Source organism: Mangifera indica, chromosome 20 (assembly GCF_011075055.1).
Source record: "Mangifera indica cultivar Alphonso chromosome 20, CATAS_Mindica_2.1, whole genome shotgun sequence".
In the NCBI taxonomy this organism is placed as follows: Eukaryota; Viridiplantae; Streptophyta; class Magnoliopsida; order Sapindales; family Anacardiaceae; genus Mangifera; species Mangifera indica.
The window spans coordinates 95,351-121,622 of NC_058156.1; the positions used below are offsets into that span (position 1 = coordinate 95,351).

The 26,272-nt window shown below is 34.0% G+C and overlaps 4 protein-coding genes and 1 pseudogene across 5 annotated transcripts; 2 read left to right on the forward strand and 3 right to left on the reverse strand.

The window, feature by feature from the left end:
* Positions 1-63: 63 nt before the first annotated feature.
* LOC123204029 (protein NRT1/ PTR FAMILY 2.9-like) lies at positions 64-2,640 on the reverse strand. Its single transcript, XM_044620559.1, has 4 exons — positions 2,318-2,640; positions 2,015-2,232; positions 1,167-1,723; positions 64-1,082 (listed from the first exon to the last, which is right to left on the reverse strand). The coding sequence occupies exons 1-4, from the start codon at positions 2,511-2,513 to the stop codon at positions 182-184; spliced, it is 1,872 nt and encodes a 623-aa protein (XP_044476494.1). The 5' UTR covers positions 2,514-2,640; the 3' UTR covers positions 64-181.
* A 3,865-nt stretch (positions 2,641-6,505) lies between these two features.
* Positions 6,506-9,267, reverse strand: LOC123204105 (protein NRT1/ PTR FAMILY 2.10-like). The gene is made up of 5 exons (XM_044620663.1): positions 9,208-9,267; positions 9,044-9,130; positions 8,716-8,933; positions 8,014-8,573; positions 6,506-7,573 (listed from the first exon to the last, which is right to left on the reverse strand). The coding sequence occupies exons 2-5, from the start codon at positions 9,123-9,125 to the stop codon at positions 6,673-6,675; spliced, it is 1,761 nt and encodes a 586-aa protein (XP_044476598.1). The 5' UTR covers positions 9,126-9,130; positions 9,208-9,267; the 3' UTR covers positions 6,506-6,672.
* A 5,266-nt stretch (positions 9,268-14,533) lies between these two features.
* Positions 14,534-19,809, forward strand: LOC123204057 (LRR receptor-like serine/threonine-protein kinase FEI 2). Of its 2 annotated transcripts, none has more exons than XM_044620599.1 (13): positions 14,534-14,872; positions 14,995-15,130; positions 15,238-15,309; positions 15,417-15,488; positions 15,586-15,657; positions 15,764-15,835; positions 15,959-16,030; positions 16,967-17,079; positions 17,214-17,387; positions 17,467-17,799; positions 18,307-18,561; positions 19,149-19,282; positions 19,363-19,809. In XM_044620599.1, exons 1-13 carry the CDS (start codon positions 14,785-14,787, stop codon positions 19,585-19,587), a joined length of 1,818 nt encoding a protein of 605 aa, XP_044476534.1. In that variant the 5' UTR covers positions 14,534-14,784; the 3' UTR covers positions 19,588-19,809. The 2 variants fall into 2 exon arrangements, with proteins under 2 accessions (XP_044476534.1, XP_044476535.1); XM_044620600.1 differs by having other exon boundaries at positions 14,535-14,872; positions 16,967-17,073.
* Positions 19,810-20,029: 220 nt separating this feature from the next.
* On the forward strand, positions 20,030-21,070 carry LOC123204740 (annotated as a pseudogene).
* A 1,459-nt stretch (positions 21,071-22,529) lies between these two features.
* LOC123203993 (homeobox-leucine zipper protein HAT5-like) lies at positions 22,530-24,335 on the reverse strand. Its single transcript, XM_044620507.1, has 3 exons — positions 23,798-24,335; positions 23,289-23,674; positions 22,530-23,212 (listed from the first exon to the last, which is right to left on the reverse strand). Exons 1-3 carry the CDS (start codon positions 23,961-23,963, stop codon positions 22,769-22,771), a joined length of 996 nt encoding a protein of 331 aa, XP_044476442.1. The 5' UTR covers positions 23,964-24,335; the 3' UTR covers positions 22,530-22,768.
* Between the last annotated feature and the right edge of the window lie 1,937 nt (positions 24,336-26,272).

Genomic DNA, 26,272 nt, shown 5'->3' on the forward strand with positions numbered 1-26,272 from the left:
CAGTAACCACCTTTGTCTCCTAAAAAGTGAAAAATGTAAAATATATCATACATATGTTCAAAATTAGCAAACTAAGAAGTAATAATTTTATTTATCATCCTCCATAGCCTAAAAGCTATATTAATATCTGCCCACAATCATGTGACATCTCCATGAATTCTATCTTCTATGAACATAAACATCAAACTAAAGCTTTATCTGATTGCTTTTGCTCTCCATTGTCTTCAAGGGTAATGGAGACAATCTCTTTGTACTTGTACCACCTAGAGCATACTAAAAAGTAGCAAAAATTCAGAGTCCCCAAAGCAGCAATCCCGTAATAATAATAATCTAACCTTCCCTTGTTCAGATCTTCAGCTAACCAATTACCAGTTGCAGATCCTTCTGTTGTTTTGTGAATTACAACTATTAATAGACCACTCAAATAACTTGAACCTGCTAAAGCACAATAGAAGAGTGACCCTGCAATGCTTCTCATGTTCTCTGGGAATTGCTTGTAATAGAATTCCGTCTGTCCAATGGCCGCAAATGCTTCTGCAAGTCCAGCTACTGCAAGCTGAGGAACTAGCAACATACCTGACATTGATGAAATGGCGCCTCTTCTTGGTTGAATCCCTAGAGTTGGCTTGGTCAGAGCTACTGTCCTCCGGTGCTCTTCAACAACGCCTGATACTAACATTGAAATTACAGATAAAGCTAACCCAATTCCCATTCTCTGAAGCAGTGTGATGCCGCCTTCTCTTCCGGTGAGTCTTCGGAGACACGGGACTAAAATTCTGTCATATACAGGTATCCAAAGAGTCATGACAAGCATGAAGAAGACAACATAAGTTGCAGCTGGGATCTTAAAGTTGCTGTTTCCAAGACGTCTATCACTTTGCTGGGCTTGGAAAACTACATAAGTTTGTTGTTGAACAATAGCAACATGATACACAAGGGCTGCAGACCATATTGGAAGCACTCTCAAAACGCATTTTACTTCTTCCACTTGCTGCATACTGCACAGTTTCCAAGGATTTGCCGCCGATCCGTCAGGGTTTATGTGGTCTTCGGGAGTCACTATAGCTGCTTTGTCTAGAAATCTGATAACAAAATATTAGTTGTTTAAATTGAATAGTTCCAGTGATCAGATTTCTCATGAGACTACCAAATGAGATGTTTGTTACCTGAATTGATCTGAATAAGGGAGCCTGGCGTTGATAGAACTAGGAGAAACGTAATTAAAGAGAGAGAGCCAAGGATGGTCTGGCTGTTTTAGTCGCCTTTTCTTGATTGCAACTGCGATAACCTGTGCTACACTAGTAAATGGACTACCAGTGGCTTTCACTTTGACATATATTTTTGAACCCATGAAGAAGACAGCACATGCTATCAACATAAGAAGTGCTGGAATCGCTAAACCGATAGTCCAACTCACATTGGATTGCACATACACTATGAGGGTCAAGGATACCATCTGGGCGAAAGTGTAGGTGAAGCAGTACCAATTGAAAAAGCTATTGACACCTCGCTTTCCTGACTCTGTTTCAGGATTGAATTGATCCGCTCCAAATGCCAAGTTACATGGCCGAACACCACCAGCACCTATTATCATTAGACCGAACCCGCACAACAGAAATGCCATTTGTCCTACTGTTGGCCCTTTGCATGTCGCACTCTCTGCCGCACAGTGAGGAGGATGCAGATTGTGGATTGCCGCAGTTAATTGAATTGTTTGCAACCCCTACCAAAAAAAATACAAAATGTTGAGCTGCATGCAGAAGAAGCAGATTATATACTGATGGTGTTAGAGATGATTCATATGTCAAAATTTAAAATATTTTATGGTTTTGTTGAATTATTGACCAGGTCTATTTCGGATTTTTGTCTGGCTCTGTCACTTCTGTTAGTATTTCAATTCACAGAGACAGACCAGATCAAAGCTCAACGAAATTCCTAAGATTATGTCATGTTTATCATTGGTGGGTCCTGATTAAATGCAGTAATGAAATTCTCTAAACAGCAAAATAAGTACCAAGAAAGAAGCAGCTGTAGCGAACCCCAACGTCTTGTAGCGGCCGAAATAAGTATCACAAAGGAAAGCTCCAATCATAGTACCAAAGTTTGTGGTGCCATTAAAGATATTGATAATTGTAGCAGCTGTTATGCTCTTCATGTTGAAGACAGAAGTCAGATAGATCAAGAGATTGGCTAGTGTACCAATGGCTCCCAGCTTTTCAAACGTTTCATTACCTGCAAATTTATGGAAATTTGTCACTCAAAATGAACCCAAACGAAGTATGAAACAAGCAAACAAACAAGCATGCAACTGTTTCACCTATGATGAAAGGCATGGCTTTCCATCCTCTATAGTTAATTTCAGGTTCATCGTTACTATCAGCTTTCATATCCAGCTCCAGAGTTCCATTGATCTCAGTCTTTTCTGTTCCTAACCCTCCATTCTCAGTCTTCTCCATGTTTTCTCTCTCATTCTTCTCCATGTTTTCTCCCTCACTTACTTCCTCTCCTTTCATGCGAACTTTATGTTAACCATTGGCTCCTATCAGCACGTTTGGGGATTAAAAAATCAACACGGTTTAGAATTACAAGAAGAATTCTCTGCCTTGCCGAACCGCGCGTTCACATCTATCTTGCTTTCCTCCAGCTAGGAAATGCACATTGATCACTCTTTTGTCTGATTGTGGCAGTATTATTGTTCTTTGGTGGAAAATTTCCAACGTCATCCCTGACCTCAGGTCCACTGATTGATTGCAAATGCTTCAGTGAGTGGTTGAAATTGTTATTGACTTAATAAGAAACTTGGTTATCCATGTAAATCAAAGAAAATATACGAAAAAAGGTTAAAACAAGATTCCTTGTTTCTCAAACTGGTGGGCTGCACAATCCACTAGTCAAACTACATAAATATGGTTGTTTTTTCAACTAGTTTACATGCAACTACTCCCACAAAATTGACATCCCAACTAGTCAAACTACATAAATATGGTTGTTTTTTCAACTAGTTTACACGCAACTACTCCCATAAAATTGACATCCCATAAAGTTCTCCCCATGGCTGAGCTCTCTTAGCTTGGAGAATGTGGTAAAATAATTAGAAGAAATCTGAAATATCTATCAATCATGCTGTTGCATTTAACAGATGGATGAGTTAAAACTGCATCTGCGTGTGACTAATTTCTTACTGATACATATTGCAGAAGCTAGCAGCAGTTTAATGTTATTCTGCGGAGGATTTGGAGGTTTTAAGTTAAGACTTGTTATATTTTGTATATTCAGAACATTATTCTTCTAATGCCTGCAAGTTTCTGCTGAGATGTATTGTAAATGTTGTTGGGCATGAGTAATTGATGGGGGTTGAACGATAGAAAGTGTTCCCAAAATGTCACCATTCAAAACCAAGAATGTTAGGTTCTTCACCAGGAATCCTAAGCTTGTTAAAGTTGCATGTCTTTATTGGTGACCCACAATTCGGTTGAGTGGACTCCTTATGTCAAAAAGTCATTATGATTGGTATTGGTGTTGACTGAACTCATGGGTTGCCCTTAAAAGAAGGCAAAAATGTTCATACTTCTCAAAATTCTAGAAGAAATTCATATAACTTTGAAATATTAATGCTAGGTTATAACATTCATTATTTAATTATTATTATTATTATTTAAATAGGATAAGGTTTAAATTTTAGGGAATAAAGTAAATTTAAATTTTAAAAATATTTTATTAGTTAAAAACAAGATAAGAATCAAATTTGTCATAAAGAGAGGAGATATTTTTATTTTAAAACTTGCCTTTAAAAAAATCAATAATAATAAAGGGAGAGAGAGAATTTTTTTCTTTCAAAACAAAGAGGAAGATTTTGAGTATTGGTTTTAGGAAGAGAAGAATTGTTGAGAAGGAGATTAAAATAGTGAAACAGTATTATTGATATTAGTTTATTGCATTAAGATATGTCTCAACATGTTCATTTATTTGGATATATATATAGGTGTTTTATGATTTGAGGATTAGGGTTGCTTTTTTTTTAGAATTCAATTCAATTTTACATTATAAATTGTTTGTTTCATGATAGTTTTATATTAGTTTGTAAATTAACTAAAAAACAAAAGAAAATTTATATACATTTGATTCTATTCATTTTATAAAAAAGACTTGGGAATTTTAGTAATTTGCTTATATACTAAATAGATGGTTTATAGTACTTAAAAAAAAAATTATTTAAGGGATTACAGAGAGCTATTAACCATTTTATGAAATTTTATGATTTTATAAGTTATAAAAATTTCATAGAATTAGCTAGAATTTTTAAATGATAAACCTAAAATTTTTTATGAAGTTTATGCTTATAAAAGAATTTATTTATTTTTATAGGTTTTCTAATCATTTTCAATTTAAATATTTTTTTCATATAAATCAATATGTCTAGTTATGTTCTAGAAATTTTCATAATTTTATCAATTTAATATAATTTATTAAAATTATTATAGGATTGAATGTTAAACCTAAAATTTATTTGGCAGAATTTGTGACCGTTAAAGAAATATAGTTTTTTGCCTTTTTTTGAATTAATTGTGACTTGAATTTTTTTTATAATTAAATTAGCATGTATAGTTTAATTCTGGAAGTTTTCAAAATTTTATAAGATATATGCTATCTATTAAAATTATTACAAGAGTATATATTTAATCTGAAATATTTTTGACAGTGTTAATGATTTGTGATAAAAATTTCGTTTTACATGGGTTTTTTTTTTTTTATAAAAAACGTCAATATGTTAAGTTTATATCTGCAAAATTTCGTAAATTTTTGAATTACATAAAATTTTATAAAATTGCTAGAAGCTTGAATTGTCAAACCTGAAAACTATTGTTTGTGTTCATGAGCTGTGGAAGGAAGTAATTTTTGAGAAGTTTTATATATATTTCTTAAAGCTGAATAATTTTTGGTAAACCATCTATATGTTTTCTTTGTCCCTGCAAAGTTTTGTAATGTTTTGATTTGTGTAAAAATTTATAAAATTAATGGAAGAAAGGTTGTATAGTGTAGATATTTGTTAGTTAGGTCTAGGATTGTTCATCTTAGACACCTTTAGAATTGGAATTGAGGATTTTTAGTGGGATTTAAGGATGTTACTAAGAGTATTATTACAATTTGAATTCATTGGTTTTGGTTAAGATCCGAATAAGTTATACGTGGTAGTTTGGATCATATAAGAGTTTGTATAGATTTTTGTTGTTAATCGAGGTAATTAGAAACTATTCTTTTTTGTATATCTATTAATGTTATATGTTTGTAAATAACAGTCAAATCTGAAAAGTTTGGTTTTCGTAAGCTATATAATATTTTTATAAACGTTTTCTATTACCAAAAATTTCTACAAATGTTTTGTTTATATAATATAGATATTTCTTTGATTTATATATAATTGTTTTTGTTCACGTACATAGATCATAAGTTATATAAATGATATTTCATTTTGTTTGTATAAAATGACTTTTGTAAGTTATAAAATATTTATGTATATGTTTTTGTTTCACCCAAATTTTAATTACTTAGATATTGATTTAATAAGATTACTTATGGTGCATTTATGATCCAAAATTTTGCATATATATATGCAGTTCTGACTCATTGTTTGTAATCTCTGAATATCTGCTCTGAACTCTAAAACTATAAGTTTGATCTAGCTGGATTATTTGTTCTATTGTGCATATTTTTTAAATTCTGATTGGGTCACCAAGATTACAAGTGACATCTAATTTTGAAATTCTAGTTGGGTCACCAACAGTATAGGTGACACTATGTGACAAGAGTTTAAAATAAATTTTGACTTAAGTTTGGTAATTTCGAAAGGTTTTGAAATAATTTATTTATTTATTTGTGGTTTTATATGTGTAAGCACCTCTTTCTTTTTTATCTTCTTTTATTTGATTTTTTTTTTATAAATATTTGAATTAAATGTTTAAATATGTATATATAACATTTAGCTTCTGTTTACCGAATTGACAGCTCACCCTTTGTCATTAATATTTTTACAAATTAGAGATTTCATAGAGTGTGAGTTTCTGTTTAGTATTTGAAGAATAAAAAATAAACGGAGTTAACTTGGAAGATTGGTTAAAAGAAAAATAAAATAGATTAGTAATTATTTGGTTGTATATTTTGGTTTAAAGACTTTTTTATTATAATACTTTTGTAATTGAAAAACTTTATATTCAAGACTTAATTTTATTTAAGAGATTTTCGAAGTATTTTATATATATATATATATATATATATATATATATATATATGTTTTATTAGGGTTTTGGGGATGTTAGATAGGTTGCATTTATTGTATAAGTAATTCTATTTTAGTTGTAAGATTTAAGAAACAAAAACATTTTAACAATTAATTTATGGTTGTTTAGGATTAAGATGGCTATTTATTCTTGGTACGGTTTTGCAGGGGTTTTAATGGATGTCAGAGACTGGTCCATTCATCAGTTAATACTTGTGGAAAACAAAAGGATAACTTTTTGACTTCAAGCTCTAGTATCCATTACACTGATACATAATTATCGAAAGGTTTGAATCTCTTTTTTCATGGATAGATTGGTTACAAGCCAAGAAAATGATGGCAACGGATTCTTGCTATCTTCGTTTTTCTTATTGAATAAATTTTTACTAATTTATGATTTAAACTGGAGGTTTTTCAGACTCTAGTTTTCCATTGCCAGATTCGTGGGGGGGATTAGCACCACTTTCTTTATACTTGTACCACCTTGCACACACTATGAAATAGCCCAAATTTAAAACCCCTAATGCTGCAACAAAGTAATAGAAGTAGTCCAATCTCCCCTTGTTAAGATCATCAGGCAACCAGTTCCCAGTTGCAGCCCCATCTGTGGTTCTGTGAACAACTGATAACAATAAACCACTCAAGTAATTTGATGCGGCAAAACCAACAAATAATAAAGATCCCCCAATACTTCTCATGTTTTCTGGAAACTGCTTGTAGTAGAACTCAACTTGGGCAATTATGGTAAATGCCTCTGAAAGTCCTGTAAGTGTTAGCTGAGGTATTAACCACAATCCTGATAAAGGAGATATTGCTCCTCTTATTAAATCTTCACCAAGTGGCTTACCGAGAGCCAGGGTTCTTCTCCTTTCTTCAATTATGCCAGATAAAAGCATGGTAACTATGGCAAGAACCATCCCAATTCCCATCCTTTGAAGGATTGTGAGGCCACCTTCTTTTTTTGTCAATCTTTGGAGCCTTGGAACAATGATTCTGTCATAGATAGGAATCCATATAGTGAGGCTGATCATGGTGAAGATTGTGTAAGTTGCAGCTGGGATTTTGAAATTGGTTTTGCCAAGGCGTCTATCAGATTGGAGAGCTTGAAAGATCACATATGTCTGTTGTTGGACCAAAGCAACATAAAACACAATAGATGAGGCCCATATAGGAATAACCCTTATTAAGACTTTCAACTCCTCCACTTTTTGCAGACTGCAAAGTCTCCATGAATTGGCTGCTGATCCATCTGAGTTGATTTGGTCTTCAGGTGTCACGATTGCAGCTTTATTGAGGAATCTGAGAACATTTTATGTCAAATTTATTTATTGGAGTTTATATTATATAAGCAGTATTCTTGTTTTGGTGTTTCTAAAAGCTATGTCAACCAACGACTCTCACATCAATCTAAAATTTTTTATATTAAGTGTTATGGAGATCATGCAGCACTTCATTAACTTTTCAATAGAAATTGTAGAAGGCTAAAAGCAGTACAGGATGATGAAAGCATGCTTAATTTTCTAGTTCTTTATTGTTCATTTGTCTTTATAGCCTAGCAGAGCCTGCTTTAGGACCCATATAACAAATAGCAACTGCATCTTTAAAAGCCTTCTACTTTTGTACTCAAACCAGTTTTTTATTATTACTCTTGTTGAATGTTGAGGTTTATGCCTTAACTTCCTAACCTTTTTTATTTCACATAAGTTGTAGTAGTGCTACAAATTAGAGTTGGTGGTTACCTGAATTGTTCAGTGTAAGGAAGCTTGGAGTTGATACAATTTTTTGGAACATGGTTATAAAGGGACAACCATGGTTGATCTGATAACTTCAGTCGCCTCTTTCTAATAGCAGCCACTATAACCTGCACTATGCTTGTCAAAGGACTGCCATCTGGTTTTACTTTAACATATAGTCTTGATCCTATGAAGAACATTACACATGATAGGAACATCAAAAATGCAGGAATTGCCAGTCCCCAAGCCCAGCTCACATCTGATTGCACATACACAACAACTGTTAAAGTTACTATCATGGCAAAAGTGTAGGTGAAGTAAAACCAGTTGAAGAAGCTGCTGGTTCCCCTCTTCCCAGATTCTGTGTTGGGATCAAATTGGTCAGCTCCAAAGGCCAAATTACATGGTCTGATTCCACCACCTCCAACTACTAGCAATCCTAGTCCACTTAACAGAAATGCCAATTGCCATGGCGTTGCTCCATGACATGTTCCAGTTTGTTGATTCTTGCAGGGGGGTGGGTGCAACTGAGAGATTGCTGCTGTTAAAGAAAGTAAAACCATTCCCTTCAAAGTAAAAAAAAAAAAAAAAAAAGGCAAAATTTGGAAAGTTAGTCATTTGAAGCATAACTTTCATAAAGTACCATAACTTAAGATTCAGTTTGACTCCCACAGATAAATATAAAGGATTAAGTAGTTGTCTTAGTACCAGAAACGAGGCAACAGAAGCGAACCCCAGTGTCTTGTATCGGCCAAAATATGTGTCACAGAGGAATGCTCCCATCAAGGTTGCAAAGTTTGTTGTACCATTGAAGACATTAACCAGAGTTGCGGCTTGAATACCCTTCATGTTGAACACAGTAGTGAAATATACCAAGAGATTGTTAGCGGTGCCAGTAGTCCCCAGCTTCTCAAAAGTTTCATTCCCTGCAATTTAATGTTTGTATTGGATTCATGAGGATCAGAATCAAGGAGAAAAGAAGGGAAAAAAAAAAAAAAGCTATGAGAGGAAAAATTTTGTCTGTCTTTCGAATTACCTATAACAAAGGGCATAGTTTTCCATCCTCTATAATTAATTTTAGGCTCATCAGTTGCTACAACCTCTTCATTCTTCTCCATGGTTTCTGCAAAGAACTCTTTCTCAGTTTGCTGCTAGACAGCTCAGGCTTTATGTTTTAAACAGAAATAAAATAATCAAAACCTTAATCTTATCTTTCCTTAACCAAAGGAAAATTGAGGTTTTTGGTGGTTTTATATATATATATATACACACACACACACACATGCATTCTGTGAAGGACATAAAAGAAATGCTGTTTTAATAGGCCCTGCACATGGTCATTTAGTTGTTGGCAATTTGGCGTGGCAACATGTTAAAATCTTAAATGCTACAGTACAGTGAGCTCATCGAAGCTTAGTAATTCAATCCAATATACATACAAAAAAACGTCAAATAGATCTTGCAACTTGAAATGCCGTACTCCTTATTCAACGGACCTTTTTTATACTTCTTTTCTGAATTCTTTAATAAATCTAAGTTCTCACGTTAAGGTTTTGAAAGGGAAAGAACGATTAAAAAAGAAATGGTTTCTTCTACATGGAAACACTAACAAGGTTGATAGTATCAATCTTGCAATTCAATTTAAAACTGAAGGCTTCCACTGTTTGGCCAGCTACTAGCTTGGATGGTAACATGGATTGTCAATCTATCTGACAGATTCCTAATTTAATGATAGAATATTCCTCTCCAGTAGGCCCTAATAAATGATAGAACAATAGTGAGGCAACAAGATATTGGAAAGGAAGGGTCTCCCGTAACTTGACTTGAGAGAGAGCTAGACTAGCTTTCACACACAACTACGGATGAGATTTGTCTTGCCTGCTATCACTTTGCTGCAAGTCTTGTCAAGATTTGAAATTTGATGCCCTGGATAATCTTTTTAATTATGTCAAATTGGTTTTAAATAATATTATCATTTTTAAAGAAGACTAGGTTGTTGACCCACCTCCATCATGGCAGGTTCAAGTGAAAGATTGCATACAGTAACTGTAGTACAGTTTTGAATGTTGATTATGTGTTACGTATCATCCCTATGTAGTCTCTACGGAGTGGAAACCAGTTCATATTGAATACAGTGTTGAATGTTGATTATGTGTTGCACATCATCCCTATGTAGTCTCTTCTTCAGGGTGGAAACAAGTTCATATATACCCTCTACAAGGCTGATAAAGAAGTCTGTCCCTGAAACACTCCTCTTGCTCTCTTGCATTTGTGTGGTAAAAATATAGCAACAGAATCATTGGAATAGTAAGATTCTTCTAGGACGGTGGCATTTTAAATTGCTGTCAGACTGACTTGTTCATCTGAATTGCTTTAAGGATCCCAAATGTGTTCAGTGGTGTCCATAGTTACAAAGGAATTAAGATTCCTGATACCCAAACTGGAAGATAGCTATATATTAAACATTTTATTTGTTTAGCTAGTACTTGCTGCAAACTATATAGTCTAACCATTGTGTATGTGATGTATATACATACTTAACATATTTCTTATATTTTATCGATATAAGATTTGATTAGAGATGTTAACTTAATTATGTTTACTACTATCCGTATCACTAATTAATTATCTCTTATATTGTCATCTTTTTGGAGTGGCTTGAATGCAATAAAATAACCTAAAAAAACTATAATAATTGTCATATCATGTTATAAACAAAAATGAATGAATTAAAAAAGAAGGTTGGTTATCATAATTTTTTATTCTTCAATAATACAAAACTATATTATCCCTATAGTCAGGTGATAGAAATTTTAAGCAAACCACACACTAAAAACTAATTATTGAGATTAACGAATTTAAAATTATATAAGTTCAACAGTAAAAATTCCTACTCATCGGTGTAAGATTGAAGCACAACGTCAGTCTTCTAACAACCTGGAATTTCCACCAGTATGTGAGGGTTTTCTGTAAGATTGAATGATTCATCAAATTCTTGTCTGTATATCTATGATTACCAACAAGTTTTTTACATAATCGTTGGTGTAAAGAAACGCCAGCATTACCTCATAAATATAACAAGATAAAAACACAGTGAGTTGAATAATGTACAAGTGAAGCATCTGAAAGTCCTCGAAATCCATGATTCGTTTCCTTTCATCAAAGAAGAATGGTGCAAGGTTCTGCAGGCACGGTAGACCACATAATTGCACTGCCCACCATTTACTCATATCCATGGATGTGAGCCTAGCTGCTTGTTGGTGGATATAAATCAACTTCTCTTGCATCAATGTGGGCTCTCTATCATCTTGCTAAGAACCATAATGTTACAGTCCACAATATAACCACTGCAGTTCCCTCTCCACAGCAGATATAACCACTACACCTCCTTTCTCCATTCCAAAATAGCTCACCGACGCTAGAGTCGCAGGGAGAGGTTAAGGCCGTGGATCCAACAATGCCCATAACACAATGACTACGGTTATTTTTAACAACCATGCATGCAATTATATAACAATAAAACTACGTATATTTACTTTAAATATACAAATATTTGTATATTTCATATGTGTTATTATGTGATTAAATTATTTTGAATTAAAAATAAAGTAATATCCAATCATATAATAATTAATATAAGTCTGTGTATGTATTGCTCATTATATAATTATTTACCAGTGTGTGTCAGGAAGAGAATATGACCTTAGGCAAGAGCAAGAAAGTGTTACTACTATTTCCTTGTATTTACAAACTTTATTTCAGATGCTGGAAGAAACACTAGGAATGGTGAACATAGCAGCTAGGGAAGTTGAATTTGAAGGTACATCACTGTTGAAATATTGGGTTGACAATTTGTAATTATGCTTAGGATTCTTTCAACAAGTTTAATGAATTTGAAGCAATTGAAATGTGAAGTTGAAGTAGTTGCAACCTTAAGCAGGTTATGAGATACCAAAGAAAGTAATGTTGATTCCTCCATACAAATCCTGAAAACTTTCAAGATCCCACCTACTTCAATCCTCATAGATGGAATGTAAGTGAATTTAATTGATCGTCATGCAACAAGTTTGGTGTGAATGTAACATTTTAGCCAAATCACATATTGGTAAAACACAAGAGAGATATTGGACATATATAAATATCTCATATTGTTTAAAAGTACTAAGATAGTCTTCTTTAACTCGAATTTATATTTTCTTTTTTGAATAGAAGTAAAGAATCATTCCCCTTAATAACATTTGGTTGGGATAGATAAAAAATCTAATAATCTATCTTTTATTATTTATATAGGTCGTTTGGTTTGAATATTTTAAAGATTATCTTAATAATTTATCTTTTATTACTTACATTACCTTGTTTGGTTTGTCAGTAATATATAATAATATTTTATTACAAATACTGATGTGGCAGGTAATATAAGTAGTAATCTAATTACCACATTTACCTTAAGTATTAAAACATTACCAAGGTAATCTTGATTTTATTATAATTATATTATTATTTATTAATTTTTTAAGATAGAAATAAATTTATTTTTAATTAATATAACAAATAATATAAAAATAATTATATTCAAGGGAATTTAAGTAAAGTAATTTACTAAACAGATTAATTATTTATACCATCCATTTTTACCAAATTTTATTAAACGTAGTAATCATTTATACCTAGTAATTTTCTCAGTAATTTATCTTTAAGGTAATCTCTCTATTTTGGTAATAAAATATTACACAAACCCAATGCCCCCATATTATTTTGTTTCGTTAATGAATAATAAAATATTTTAGTAATATTTTATTATTAATGATGATGTGATAAATAATACAATAAGTAATCTTATTACCACCACCTTTACTTTAGTTATCAAGATAGTTTTAATTTTATTATAATTATATTTTGATTTATTAATTTTTTACTATAAAAATAACCTCATTTTTAATTAATATAACAAGTAACCTAAAAAATATTTTAGAATAATTATATTTAAGGGTATTTAAATAAAATAATATATTCATATTCTTTTATTACTTTTAATCAAACACAATAATTATTTATATCTATAAATTTTTATCAAATATAATAATAATTTATAGCAACAATAATCTATCTTTGAAATAATATTTCTATTTTGGTAATAAAATATTAATTTAATCAAATGCATGTTTATGATATAAATTATACATATATTTGATATATAAAATTTTATCAAATATAATAATAATTTTTTATTTTAATAACAAAATATTATTCTAATAAAACATTCTCTTATGGTATAAATGACACAATTCCTTTTGCATGTTAAAATATTTTACAAGGTAAAAATAAATAATAAAAAAACATAAATTTAAGTTACAAGATAAAAAAAGAAAAGCACTTTCAACATTCAAAAAAGACTCTTGCAATTATTCCCAAACACATGGACACCTTTATTTCTTCATGGAATCTGTCTAACTTTGATAGATAGAGGTGTGATGGCGTCCATTCAGGCGGCCCACCTGAAATAAGGAAAGGGGTCATCAATAATCAATACAAGTAGTGAGACCACATAAAGCTTTTTGCCACCATGTAATGTAACCACCGTTTGCTTCTAATATAAGCATCCATGGCTGGTGGCTGAAAGCCAGTCATCATTTCGGACGGGAACATTTTTCATTGAGTATATTTATGGTAAAGGCAAATGGATCCTAATTTTACCTCCAAGTCCAAATGCAAATCAATGCTGCTGATCGATTATCATCTTTAATTTGACCGCAATAGCCATGCTAAACTAAACATAAGATTGATTCTGGTAGTTAATATAAGCATCACCATGATCACATCTTGACGACCCCAATCTGAGACTCTGCATAAATTGGGTTTAAAGCAATCAATCAATCAATTACCAGTTATTAATGACTTTCGTTATTAGTCATGCATACATGTTTAATCTCAAATTTTGATCAAAAAAATGAGAAAAATCATAAGCAAAAAGAAAGAACTTTCCCCAACAACAACGGAAGAACTGAATTATTATCAAGGGATGGAATTTTTCAATGACAAACTTTGCCATTTTCTTATTGAAAGGATCAGTATCTATTGTTGTTGATGCCTGTTAAGCATACACTGTGAATAATAACATCGCCCAATTGTTAAAATACATACATACTGTATTCCTTTTTTTTTTTTTTTTTTCCTTTTATATGTGATGATCACAGATGGAAAATATGCATCCCTACGAACGAAACATGTGGCTGAAGAATTTCAATTAGAACTTGAATTCTGGGGAGGTCAGGTCAGACATGTTTCAATGCAGTTCCAACACTCTTTTCACTTAAATGCAAAAACGGAAAATCACACATTTCCATTGATGCAAATAATGGAGATACTCTCTACTTGCTGCTTACACATGGTCAATCTACTTTTTGCTTTTCATGTGTAGCGAGTATTGATGTTTACCTACTGGTGAGAGTACTGTCTCTGTCAGTCCGTTTGAAACTGCTATTTGTTTGCACAACTTTCCACACTTTTTTTTTCAAAAGTTTGCCTTTCGCTCCCTCTCCTCATAAAATATTGGAAAAAAGAAAGCGCTTTCCCTCTTGGTGCTCAAATAATTATTAGTTTTGTCAACAGTAGTTCGCCCTGTCATCTCACATACACACAGAATCTGCTTGGTGTTATCATCACAGCTTCACATTTCTCTCACTCACCCTTTTGAGCTGAGTTCACTCGTTGCACAGTGGCCCCTTGCTGGCTTGCTCGGCGGAGCATTTTTAACAAGAACCTTCATTTGTGAAGAGAATGAGAATGGGCATGTTGATTTTTGTCTTCTTGGTGATATCTGTAATAACCCTTTTCAGCTCTTGCTCTCTTGCTCTCACTCAAGATGGTAAAATGTCTCTTTAGATTTCATCTCTTATTTTCCAGTTCTAGGAGAGTTTTTATTTTGTCTAAATCTAGATAATATAAAAAAGTTGGGACTTTTGGATGATTTTATTCTTATTTTTTCAGGTATGACACTGCTAGAAATTAAGAACACTTTGAATGACAGTAGAAACTTTCTTGGGAACTGGCAAGCTACCGATAAAACACCTTGCAAATGGACTGGCATCTCTTGCCACACTCATGACCAACGGGTTCGCTCAATGTATGTCACTCTTATTATGCATTTATCCAATTCCTATTTTCATTACGCCCAATTTCTCTAAAGTCTTTGACTTCAGAGCAATTAATTTATTGCAATGGACTTCTCAGAAATCTACCCAACATGCAATTAGGAGGCACTATATCTCCCAGCATCGGTAAACTTAGTAGACTGCGAAGATTGTGAGTTCAATGTTCCTTTTCTTCTTCATTGTATTTATTCCACTAGAAACACTAAAAAGATACAGTATAATGTTTCTAATTATAATTTTTATTTTTATATGAAACAGGGCACTTCACCAAAACAGTTTGCATGGATTTATTCCTAGTGAAATTACGAATTGTACTGAGCTTAGGGCTTTGTGAGTGAATATAGATGTTAGCTAATTTTAACTTTCTCTCTGTTTGAGTTTCTCAGTTGCATCCAATATCACATGCTGTAATTGGTCATTTGTGTAGGTACTTGAGGGCAAATTATCTCCAAGGTGGAATACCAGCAAATATTGGAAATCTTTCTTTTCTCACTATATTGTAAGATCTTAAATTGCCCTTTTGTTGATGGATCCTAATTTTAATCTGGCTTCAGTTGACAATTTTACTATGACATTGTCTTTTGATACATGAATGTTACATGTAGGGATTTGTCCAGCAATTTACTTAAGGGTGCTATACCTTCTTCTCTTGGCCGTCTCACACATTTGCACTCTCTGTAAGTTTAAACAGAGTTACAATTACCTTTTCCAACTGTGTATTTTAATGTGTTAACCTGAAGTGCTGGTAAAATATTTGGAGAATCTGCTGCAATTGTGTATCATGGTGCTCTTTCATGCAGAAATTTGTCGACCAACTTTTTCTCTGGTGAAATCCCAGATTTTGGAGCCATGAGCACCTTTGGAAACAAGTCGTGAGTATTTTGTGCAATCATTTGCTTCTTTTCTCTTGTTAGTAATGGCTAGGCTTGATTGAATATTATAGACCAACATACTATGATTAGTCATTAGATAAGTTGCAACTGTGACTATTAATGTTTAGGCTTTATAGTATGCTTATCTAGTTTATTAGTACCTTGCACTGTCATCCCATATCAACTATTATAGCAATAATTTTGTATGACAACATTCATATTTCTGTTGGTCATGCATTAAAATGAGTAACATGTATTGGATACCGCTGTGAGCCAAATTCTTATATGGCTTCACTCGATACAATGCAACTTCTCTCTAGTAATCTTTGGTTGAGTGCCATATTTAATTTTGATCAAATTGCCCCTTTTATGAGGACCAAGAAAGGCAAGTCTTTATAGAAATAATTTATTGAATGAGATGAATATTGAGGGCAAAATCTCATGTATGGTTACAGCACATACATCTAAACTATTGAAAGCCTCCTAGTTGCCAGACTGCATACTGAGACTATACCTAGTGCTTGAATGTTGTATTGCATTAAAGCTGAAAATACCGGTATCTTGTGACATGACTTGAATGGCTTTTGTGGTTTGAAATGATAAAGTCATCCCATTATAGTGGAGTGCTATCCTGGATGACATGAATAAGTGTAGGCACTCATGATTATCTGTTGCCTATTTGGTCTTCAGATCTCAGGTTAATTAGGCCGTTTACTTCCCTGATTGACATAGATTGCCATTTAGCTTTAGGATGAAACTTCTAGTCATACCAAACTCTGTGGTAACTTGCATGCAATATCCACTATTTTTAAATTATGTGGTAAGCAAATCAAGTATAATATCAACAAATCCTGAAGTATTTATCTGTGATTTATTTTTCTCTGTTGATTGCCTGAGCATTGATCTTGTTCTAAATACTGCCCTTCTTATGTTTAGGTTTATTGGAAATTTAGATCTTTGTGGTCAACAAATCAACAAGCCATGCCGAACCTCAATGGGATTTCCTGCAGTTCTACCACATGCATCCAGTGATGAAGCGGCAGGCAAGTGTTAGTACTATTTTTCTTGCATTTTCATTGGACAAAAAAATGTGCCAGGTGAACTAGTTGCTACTGCTATCTGCTTTTGTTAATAGGTGTGCACATGTACTAATACTGGATTATTCACTGTGGAATCTCTGCAGTTCCTACAAGACGTTCATCTCATTACATTAAAGGAGTGATGATTGGTGCAATGTCCACAATGGGCCTTGCCCTTCTTGTGCTTATTGTGTTCCTTTGGATTTGTTTACCGTCAAAGAAGGAAAGGGCTGCAAAGCAGTACACAGAAGTCAAAAAGCAAGTCCATGAAGAAGCAAGTAAGATGCATGTTTATCAAAATGTTGTTTTTCTTTTTTAATTATTTCCACTAGTGCTAATCTTTAAATTCTTCGATAGGTACAAAGCTTATTACTTTCCATGGAGATATGCCATACCCATCTTGTGAGATTGTTGAAAAGTTGGAGTCTCTTGATGAAGAGGATGTTGTAGGGTCTGGAGGATTTGGTACTGTATACCGGATGGTCATGAATGATTGTGGAACATTTGCTGTTAAAAGAATTGACCGCAGCCGTGAAGGATCCGATCAAGTGTTTGAAAGGGAACTAGAGGTCTTGGGCAGCATCAAGCACATAAATTTGGTTAATCTGCGGGGGTACTGCAGGCTTCCTACCTCAAAGCTTCTTATCTATGATTATCTATCAATGGGCAGTTTAGATGATTTCTTGCATGGTAAGTGGCCCTAACTACACATTCAGACATCGAGGCTTTATCATGATTGTTAAGCATATGGAATCATTGATTGAGGTTGTTGAGACACCTGACCAGCACTTTATGATATTCTCCCTTAATATGATTGAAATTAGCATTTAGAACCATATCATGAATAGGTGTATTGTTTAACTGAATTGCCTAAATACAATCAGAAAAGCTATAATAATTACTTCTGAAGAGGCTGGAGTTAAAAAAGCTTTATCATTGAATAGTTGCTTTGTTTGATTTTCCAATATTTGTATAACCCCCATATTATGCTTTTAGTTTCATTGGCTTTTATTTTTTGAAATTTGTGATTATTTGCTTTTAGAAATTGGCATGACAATAAATGAGATGTGCCTAATTGATGAACTGTGTTTTTTATATTGGAATATTTGTACAACCCCGATTATTTAGTGTTGAATTTGATCCTCTTGAATGCAAGTAACGACATTTTTTTTCCATTTCATTTGCTTGGCTGTTTAGAACATGGCCAAGGAGAGCGACTCTTAAAATGGGGTGATCGTATGAGAATAGCCCTTGGATCTGCTCGGGGACTGGCGTACTTGCACCATGACTGCTCTCCAAAGAAAATTCATCGTGACATAAAATCCAGCAACATTCTCCTGGATGAAAACTTGGAGCCGCATGTCTCGGACTTTGGTCTTGCCAAGCTTCTGGTAGACGAGGATGCCCATGTTACAACTGTGGTTGCTGGCACCTTTGGCTATTTAGCACCAGGTGTGTGTTTGTTCTACCATTCACCTTATATTTTGGTTTTGAGATTCATTCTTGGAGAAAATCAATTCAGGATTTTAACATGAGGTAGCAAGTCTCATCCCAATTTTTTCTCTTTGGTTGTAATGAATGTAGCCATGTGATTGGGCATAATTAGTTACCATCAGAGTTTAATATGTTCAGAATTTCCGACATACATACAATAATTTATCCCCTGGAACTTAATGGTCTGAGTACTAACTGAACCAAGAGTTGATCTTTTTTAAAACCATAATTCAAAAAATTTACGTTATTAAGATCCAATTTGAGAAGCAAAAGATTGTAACTTTGAGAAACATTAATAGAGTGAAACTGCATTTGAAGCATTAAATTTGATTGCTTAGGACATTGTAGGTCTTCTCATTGATTCACTGAAAACATGATCAAGCCAGAACTTATGGTCATTGTTCAGTCAGAAGGAAATATCTTTGGCCATTTAATTGACAAATGGGTAATTCATTCCATGATTAATTTGTTATGCCGTTAGTTTGGAAGAATGATTACACAAATTAGTCTGGATGATTGATTGATTTATTTCAAATTCAAAACAGAGTATCTGCAGAGTGGGAGGGCTACTGAGAAAACAGATGTGTACAGCTTTGGAGTTCTCTTGCTAGAGCTTGTAACTGGGAAAAGACCAACCGATCCCTCTTTTGTAAAAAGAGGATTAAACGTTGTTGGATGGGTAAGCTCTCCCAAACTTCTTGCATTAATGTGCAAATATCTTGGAAGATGCAAAAGATTAACTTCTCTGTATATGTGCAGATGAATACCCTATTAAAAGATAATCGATTGGATGATGTTGTAGATAAAGCCTGCCCTGATTCTGATGTAGAAACTGTAGAAGCGATTCTTGAAATAGCTGCAAGGTGTACAGATGCAAACCCAGATGATCGACCATCAATGAACCAGGTATTGCAGCTACTCGAGCAAGAGGTCATGTCACCTTGCCCGAGTGACTTTTATGAGTCCCATTCAGATTATTGTTAGATTGATACAGAAAGCATTCCTACTGCCTATATTTATATATATACACATATATATTCTGCTAGAGTGTGTAATCAATTCACACCTTATTTGGAAGTGTTTTGCCCCTCTCTTTAGGGCCGGTGTGTTAATGTGTTCACCACTGTGATACCTGCAACATTTGTTTGTCATTTATTCATCCGATGAAGATGTATCGTTAGTAATCTCAATCAACAGTTGTCTTGATGTTGCTTCTTCCCTGATAAGAACTCCGGCCTCGGCCACTGTGATGTGGCCGTCTATTCTGGGTCTAATAGTCAAACCGTCTATTCTGTTCACTTATTAAACTACTAAAATCTATGGTGCCCAGATCATTTGGGTTCCGAAGTCAATCCATGTTTCAGTGTGTTATTACCAATACAAACCACAAAGTATAGTTTATCTGCTAAAAGTTAATACGCCCGTAATGTATTTAAAAGAGCGGCTGGCTTTTCGTTTAGGTAACCGAGGTTGTAAATTGTCCATTTCTCTCCTGGAGGAATATGGTAGGCCGGCTGCTCTTCTGTGCACATCATAATTTTACCATAAATCTCAACTTGTGGCATCCAATCCAACAAGTATCTCTCTTCCCATTCGAGTGTTTTAGGAAAAAAATAAAGATATGATAGCACCAGGATCCATGCAAACGCTGCCCCAACCGCAAAGAAATTGGAAGGTAAAATAGCCATAATCACAGGCGGCCCTAGTGGAATTGGTGAAGGTACGGCACGCCTTTTCGCCGTCCACGGTGCTCGTATGATCGTGATCGCCGATATCCAAGATGATTTCGGTCAACAAGTAGCCAAATCGATTGGCACAGACAATTGCACGTACATGCACTGCGATGTTTCAAACAAAGATCAAGTCAAAGCATTACTTGACTCAACCGTCCGTACTTACGGTCAACTAGACATCAAGTTTAGTAACGCTGGGATTGTAAGCGCCTCTCCTCAAACAGTGCTTGATCTCGATTTCACCGCCTTTGACCGTGTATTTGCAGTGAACGCCCGTGGCATGGTTGCATGGGTCAAACATGCGTGCGGCTCGAGTGATGATCGAGAAGGGCGTAAGGGGAAGCATCGTGTGCACTGCCAGTGTTACAAGCAGCCGTGGTGGTGCACGAATTACAGACTATTGCATGTGGAAGGATGCGGTGGTTGGATTGGTTAGATCAGCGAGCAGGCAGCTAGGAGTGCATGGGATTGGAGTGAACAGCGTGTGGCCATCTCTCCAGTGACTACAACACTGGCTTTTATGCAGGTCGTACGGTGGTATAGATTCTGAGAAAGCTGACAAAATTAGTCAACAATTTCCAAGCCTGAAAGGGATTGTGCCCAAAGTGAATCCTGTGTTGGATACTGTACTGTTTCTTGCCTCTGAAGATTCTGAGTTTGTGAGTGGGCACGAAACTTTTTCTAGGTTTCATAGATTTGATTGCCCACCAAATAAAGCATAGTTTTGACTCCAATCCAATCCAAGACCTGAAATCAGTAATGTTTTAGACATAAATATATATAGCATAAGGTAGAAGAAGAATCATGTCGTTAAGTTGGTATTCCATGTTTTTTCTGTGCTCCTCCCAATTCATCTCTACAGCGTATTGATTTGGTGTGTGGCTAAGGGGGGGTGGGGTTGCTTTGCAATGGAATGCCGTTACAAGGACAGAAAATTTATAACCAACATTGACCCAAGTTAACTTATGATCATCAAACTCATTAATGAATGTTATTGTTTATGATATTTAATAATATTATTATATTTAAATATAATATTTAAAACAATTTTACTAAATTTGGATTTATATATTTAAAACCAAAGAAATTTTGAGTTTAAGTCCCAACAGTCAGATGGCATGATGATGACAGTCAGTAATTGAGTGCTTTTTTTTTTTTAAATTAAAAAAATTTTTGATTATATTTGAAAAGATAGACATGGACACGTGATAAGCAGGTGTAGTGTGGACCTAGTGAAAGGTACTACGTGTCAGAAATCCCCGGCGTCGTTGCTGTCCACTACTACTGGGTGGGCCCATCCCAATGCTTATCTGTATGAATGCCATGTATCTTATTACAAGTGGTGAGGTGAGCCCTTCCCTTTTTTTGACTTTTTCATCATATCATTGCAACGTGGTGGTGGACGTGGACGGTGTCTCTTCGGCAAGAATAGAATAGGCTTTCTTTTATTTTTTATTTTTTGAGCGTTTTGATTCAATCACAGTCGTACACGTGTATGGAAACTATTGAAACCAGCCCCATCTTGCCAATCTATGAATGGTGCATGATTTCGTATGTATGCATTTATCATATTATCACATAGCCAGCCAGCCAGCCATCCTAACGACCTATGTCCGATTTAGATCCAATCTATCATGATATAATTTGAGTAATTCAACCCGTAACTGTCACCTTCCTAGCATTTTCCAATGAAGTAATATGACCATGAGGAACTGATCCTCTTCAAAACTTCAGGACCATTTCTGATTCTTTTTAAAGATAAAAGATATATACATATATATTCATTACATTTGCCAAACCAGAAGTCAACTTTATCTAGCAGCTTACTATCACTTTTATAAATTATAGATGACGATGGTATTGGTAGAATGATTAATAGGGGTGGATTCCAGCCTTGTTGACTCATGTTCAAATCCATGTTTTATTTGAATAAACTGAATTTAAATTCAAGTTTTAACTTGGTAATCTATTTCGAATTCGAGAGTTCATTATTGACAATTTGTGATTTTTCTTCCTTCCAAGGTTATTATTCGCATTTTTAATCAACTTGAGTTTGATGTTTCAAATATAAATTGAATTTAAATACATATTTGTTTAGGTTTAGTTGAACTCCGATAGAATAGTAGTAGTTTTGAGCAGCACCCACATTACCAACTTCTTAGAAATTGAGAACAAACCAATGAAGCGATGAAATTGACAAAATAAATAAAATTTAAAATTTTCTGCAAATTGAAGGCATTATTTATTTAATTACATTCTGAACACAAGTCTTATTCAACTCTTAAAAAATTACAAACTAGGGAAAACCTCCACTAATTTCCAGGTACAACCGAATGTTGCGCAAAATAGGATAGGGGTGCCATTGATTGATTTTATATGTTCCTTTATTTATAGTAATACATGGAAGATAGTTATATACCAAGGGTAATTGATCAGTAAGACCAGGACCAAAAGGTTTGATCTTCAATGGGGAATCCAAAATTACAGGAACTTGTGGGCGCGTCTGAGTAGTCAACTTCTTCAAGCTTTGGGAAGATGTATGGAGTCAACAAGTTATTATCTTCATCTTGTGATAAATCGGATTGGTCAGCTTCAAAAACATAAGATGAATCACCCGTCTCCATGAGTGAAGAATGAACCCCATCAGTGGTGTAATGTGAGCTATCTGAGTCAAATATGTCACTTCTTGTTGAGCTCATATCTTCTTGCTTACAACCCACAATTGAAACTTTTGACACTTCACCCTCACATGAAGAGTCAGCAATCGGCTTTTGTACGGGTTGTTGTTCTTGTGACAATGTGTTGTTTAAATAACACAATTCCATCTTTCCACTTTCTTCCTCTTTGACATTCAGCTTGTCTGTGAGGATAAGAACCTGAAAATTTTCATAATAATCCCATAATTATAATCACAATTCATAGACAATTTTGAGGAACCAATTGAAAATTTACCTCAGCTTTCAGTTTATCCTTTTCCTTAAGGAGATCTTCATAATCTGCTTTAAGGTTATTGTAGCTCCTTTGCAAGATGTCGTAGTCCTTCTCCAGCTGTTTTGTTTTCCAGCGAGCCCGGCGGTTTTGAAACCATATTGCCACCTGCCTAGGCTGCAACCCAAGGTCCTTTGCCAGCTGGAGTTTTCGTTCGGGTTCAAGCTTGTTCCCTACCTCGAAACTTTTCTCAAGAAAGTGAACTTGATCGACTGTAAGCCGTCTCTTTTTTTCAGGTTGGTGAAAATACCCCTCAAAGTCCTCATCTCCATTTTCATCTGGGCGGAGAAACGACCTGTAGGATCCGTTTGCTAGATGAACATCTTTAAAGCTCATCATGGATCCTGAACCTGAATTACAGACACAGCACAAACAACCAGAAGATCTATACAGTAAAAAGTGTAACCGCGCCTAAAAAAGACATAAGCACACACAACCAACCAGAGAAACAAGAGAGATATTAGAAAGTATACCGAGAAAAGGAGAAGAAGAAGAAGCAGCAGCAGAAAGGAATGGAGAGTCAAGAGGCTGAGAAGAGGAAGCTGCACCCTTTTGGCTTTGAATTAAAACACAACGACTTGAACCATCGCCACCCCCACCGCTACAACTACCATTAATATGCATCCTCCCACCCGCCATTAAGTCAAACTAATGATCACTCTAGCTTAAGCTGCTATAACTAGAGCTTTTTATAGAGTTGATCCAACAGTCAAAAACACCAATTGAAAAAAAATATATATAATAATCTAAGAGTTCTTATGACGAAAAAAGCTGGTGATGATAATCTCGGTTATGTGAGAAGTATGGGAACAGCGGCTGCTCATACCCATCACTCAGAAGAAGAAAAATAAGTGGGTTGCTTGCAGGTTTTCAGAAGAAGGTAAGAATGGAAAGAGTGGAGAGGATGAAGAAGAAACTATAAAGAAAGTGAACGTTGAAGAGCTAAAAGAGAGAGTTTTGTTTGTTTGTTTGTTTGTGGTGTTGCTTGTCGGTTTATACTGAGTGCAGCAGCATATGTGCACGTAAGATTAGCCATATCTCTGTTCCCACTTTACTTTGAAGCCCCTCATCGTTTTATAGGTCAAATGATCAAATCCTATTCTTGAATTGGATAAGAAGGGCAATGGATAAATTTCAAGAGAAGAGCACTATTTTCACCTACAAATTTTAATCTAATCTCAAAATCATATCTATGATAAATAAAAAATTTAAATATTCATCCATATATTAATTATCATCCAAATTTTTGATTAAAAATAGAGGTTAAATTATTATTTTATTATAAACTTTAAAACTTTGAAATTGATATCATTTTCTTCCTGTTTTAAAAGTTAATATCTTAATCTATTTTCAAAATTTGAAAAGTTTAGATTTCATTCCTAAAGTTTATTTTCTTCTCTGGCCACCATCATTCTGATCGACAATCGATGCTTTCAACCCATCTTTCAAATTTGGCTATAGAGGATGACAAAAAACAATCATCTAGATGCAACGACAAAGGACAACAAAGTGTCGTCCTTCATCGAGTCTTCTTGATCTAGATGATACTTTGTCATCCAGATTTAGACGATGCTTTATTGTCTAGATCTAAACAACAAAGGGTTGTCTTTATCGAAGAAGACCTTCGTTTCTTTTCGATCGTCAATTGATTCTCTAAACCACTTGAGATGAAATGTAGAAAGGGAGAGTAATGAATTTTTTAAAGTTTAATTATAGGGGATAAATGTCAGTTTTCTAAACTAAGAGAGGAAATGATATAAATTTTTTAAGTTTTAGATTTATGGATAAAATGACAATTTTACTTTTGTTTTTAACTGAAAATTTGAACGGTAATTAGCTTATAAGTGGGTGTTTGAATTTTTTATTTGTGATAAATATGATTTTAAGATTAGGTTAAAATTTGAGTGAAAAATTATACTTTTTTCATAATTTCGACCGTAAAGAACATAGAATCTTTGAGAGAAAGTTTGGGTTTAAAGTTCGTTAGTGTCATAAATTTTATAGATATGAAATGGATCATTAAAATAAGAGATTATTTACTTGATCTCAAATTTGATTTTAATTCCATTCAAATAATAATCAATGATTAGAACGAATTATGATAAAAAATATCATTAAAAAATTAATAGAGAAAAATAAAATAAAAAATATTAATATAATAATATTAAATAAATTAATTTGATTTGAATTCAACCCTCCATAACCTCATTAATACATAAAAATTGATTATAATATAAAATTAAAATAATAAAAAATAAAAATGTTCTTATTATATGTAAATTATTTTTGGTTGATATAAAAGCATTATGAAAGTTTGAGGGGTTAAAAATAGTAAATTAGGGGAGGGATAAGAGAGAACGAGGCAGAGGAAAAAACAAAAGAATCAAGTCCGATCCATCGCTTTCCTTTGGGCAAGTGTGAGTCCCCACCACTAACGAGCCAACACGTCTGGACTTCATAGGGCCACCTCAATTCGCTGTCTGTCCACTGGACCTGTGCATTTCATTTTATGCTGTAAACAATGTTTTTAAAATTGGATTTGTGATTGAATTATTATTTTAAATTAGGCCAAACGACTATTTTTCACCCAAGGTATGCTGTAATGACAAGTTTCTACTTTTTAACTATGAAAACATCAAACACCCACCTATAACTGGTTAAATTTAACAAAACTCTAATGGTGATAAGGGTAAAATCGTCATTTTTTCTATAATATTAAAAATAAACTAAAATAGAATCTACTTTTGTCCCCCTAAACTTTAAAAACTAAAATTTTTCCTCAGCCTAAGTTTTAAAAAATCACAATTTCACCCTAGGATTTTGTTTTGAAATCTTCGGTGACATCTTCGACTCCATTGCCGACGACCTCTCCCTCCCGAAGAATTCTCTCCTTTCGACGATCTCTTTCCTCCTATTTGGATGTCCAATTGGCGTCGGAGAAGCCGTGG

Excerpts from the sequence above, each read along its gene's own strand:
- LOC123203993 (XM_044620507.1), bottom strand. The coding sequence starts at position 23,963 with ATGGCGGGTGGGAGGATGCATATTAATGGTAGTTGTAGCGGTGGGGGT. Across the intron at positions 23,675-23,797 it reads TTCTTCTTCTCCTTTTCTCG|GTTCAGGATCCATGATGAGC; the intron begins GTATACTTTCTA and ends TCTGTAATTCAG. Across the intron at positions 23,213-23,288 it reads AGGATAAACTGAAAGCTGAG|GTTCTTATCCTCACAGACAA; the intron begins GTAAATTTTCAA and ends GAAAATTTTCAG.
- LOC123204057 (XM_044620599.1), top strand. The coding sequence starts at position 14,785 with ATGAGAATGGGCATGTTGATTTTTGTCTTCTTGGTGATATCTGTAATA. Across the intron at positions 15,836-15,958 it reads CTCACACATTTGCACTCTCT|AAATTTGTCGACCAACTTTT; the intron begins GTAAGTTTAAAC and ends TCTTTCATGCAG. Across the intron at positions 17,800-18,306 it reads TTTAGATGATTTCTTGCATG|AACATGGCCAAGGAGAGCGA; the intron begins GTAAGTGGCCCT and ends TTGGCTGTTTAG.
- LOC123204105 (XM_044620663.1), bottom strand. The coding sequence starts at position 9,125 with ATGGAGAAGAATGAAGAGGTTGTAGCAACTGATGAGCCTAAAATTAAT. Across the intron at positions 8,934-9,043 it reads AACTATGCCCTTTGTTATAG|GGAATGAAACTTTTGAGAAG; the intron begins GTAATTCGAAAG and ends ATTAAATTGCAG. Across the intron at positions 8,574-8,715 it reads CTTCTGTTGCCTCGTTTCTG|GGAATGGTTTTACTTTCTTT; the intron begins GTACTAAGACAA and ends TTTACTTTGAAG.
- LOC123204029 (XM_044620559.1), bottom strand. The coding sequence starts at position 2,513 with ATGAAAGGAGAGGAAGTAAGTGAGGGAGAAAACATGGAGAAGAATGAG. Across the intron at positions 1,724-2,014 it reads CTACAGCTGCTTCTTTCTTG|GGGTTGCAAACAATTCAATT; the intron begins GTACTTATTTTG and ends TTTTTTTGGTAG. Across the intron at positions 1,083-1,166 it reads CCTTATTCAGATCAATTCAG|ATTTCTAGACAAAGCAGCTA; the intron begins GTAACAAACATC and ends TTTTGTTATCAG.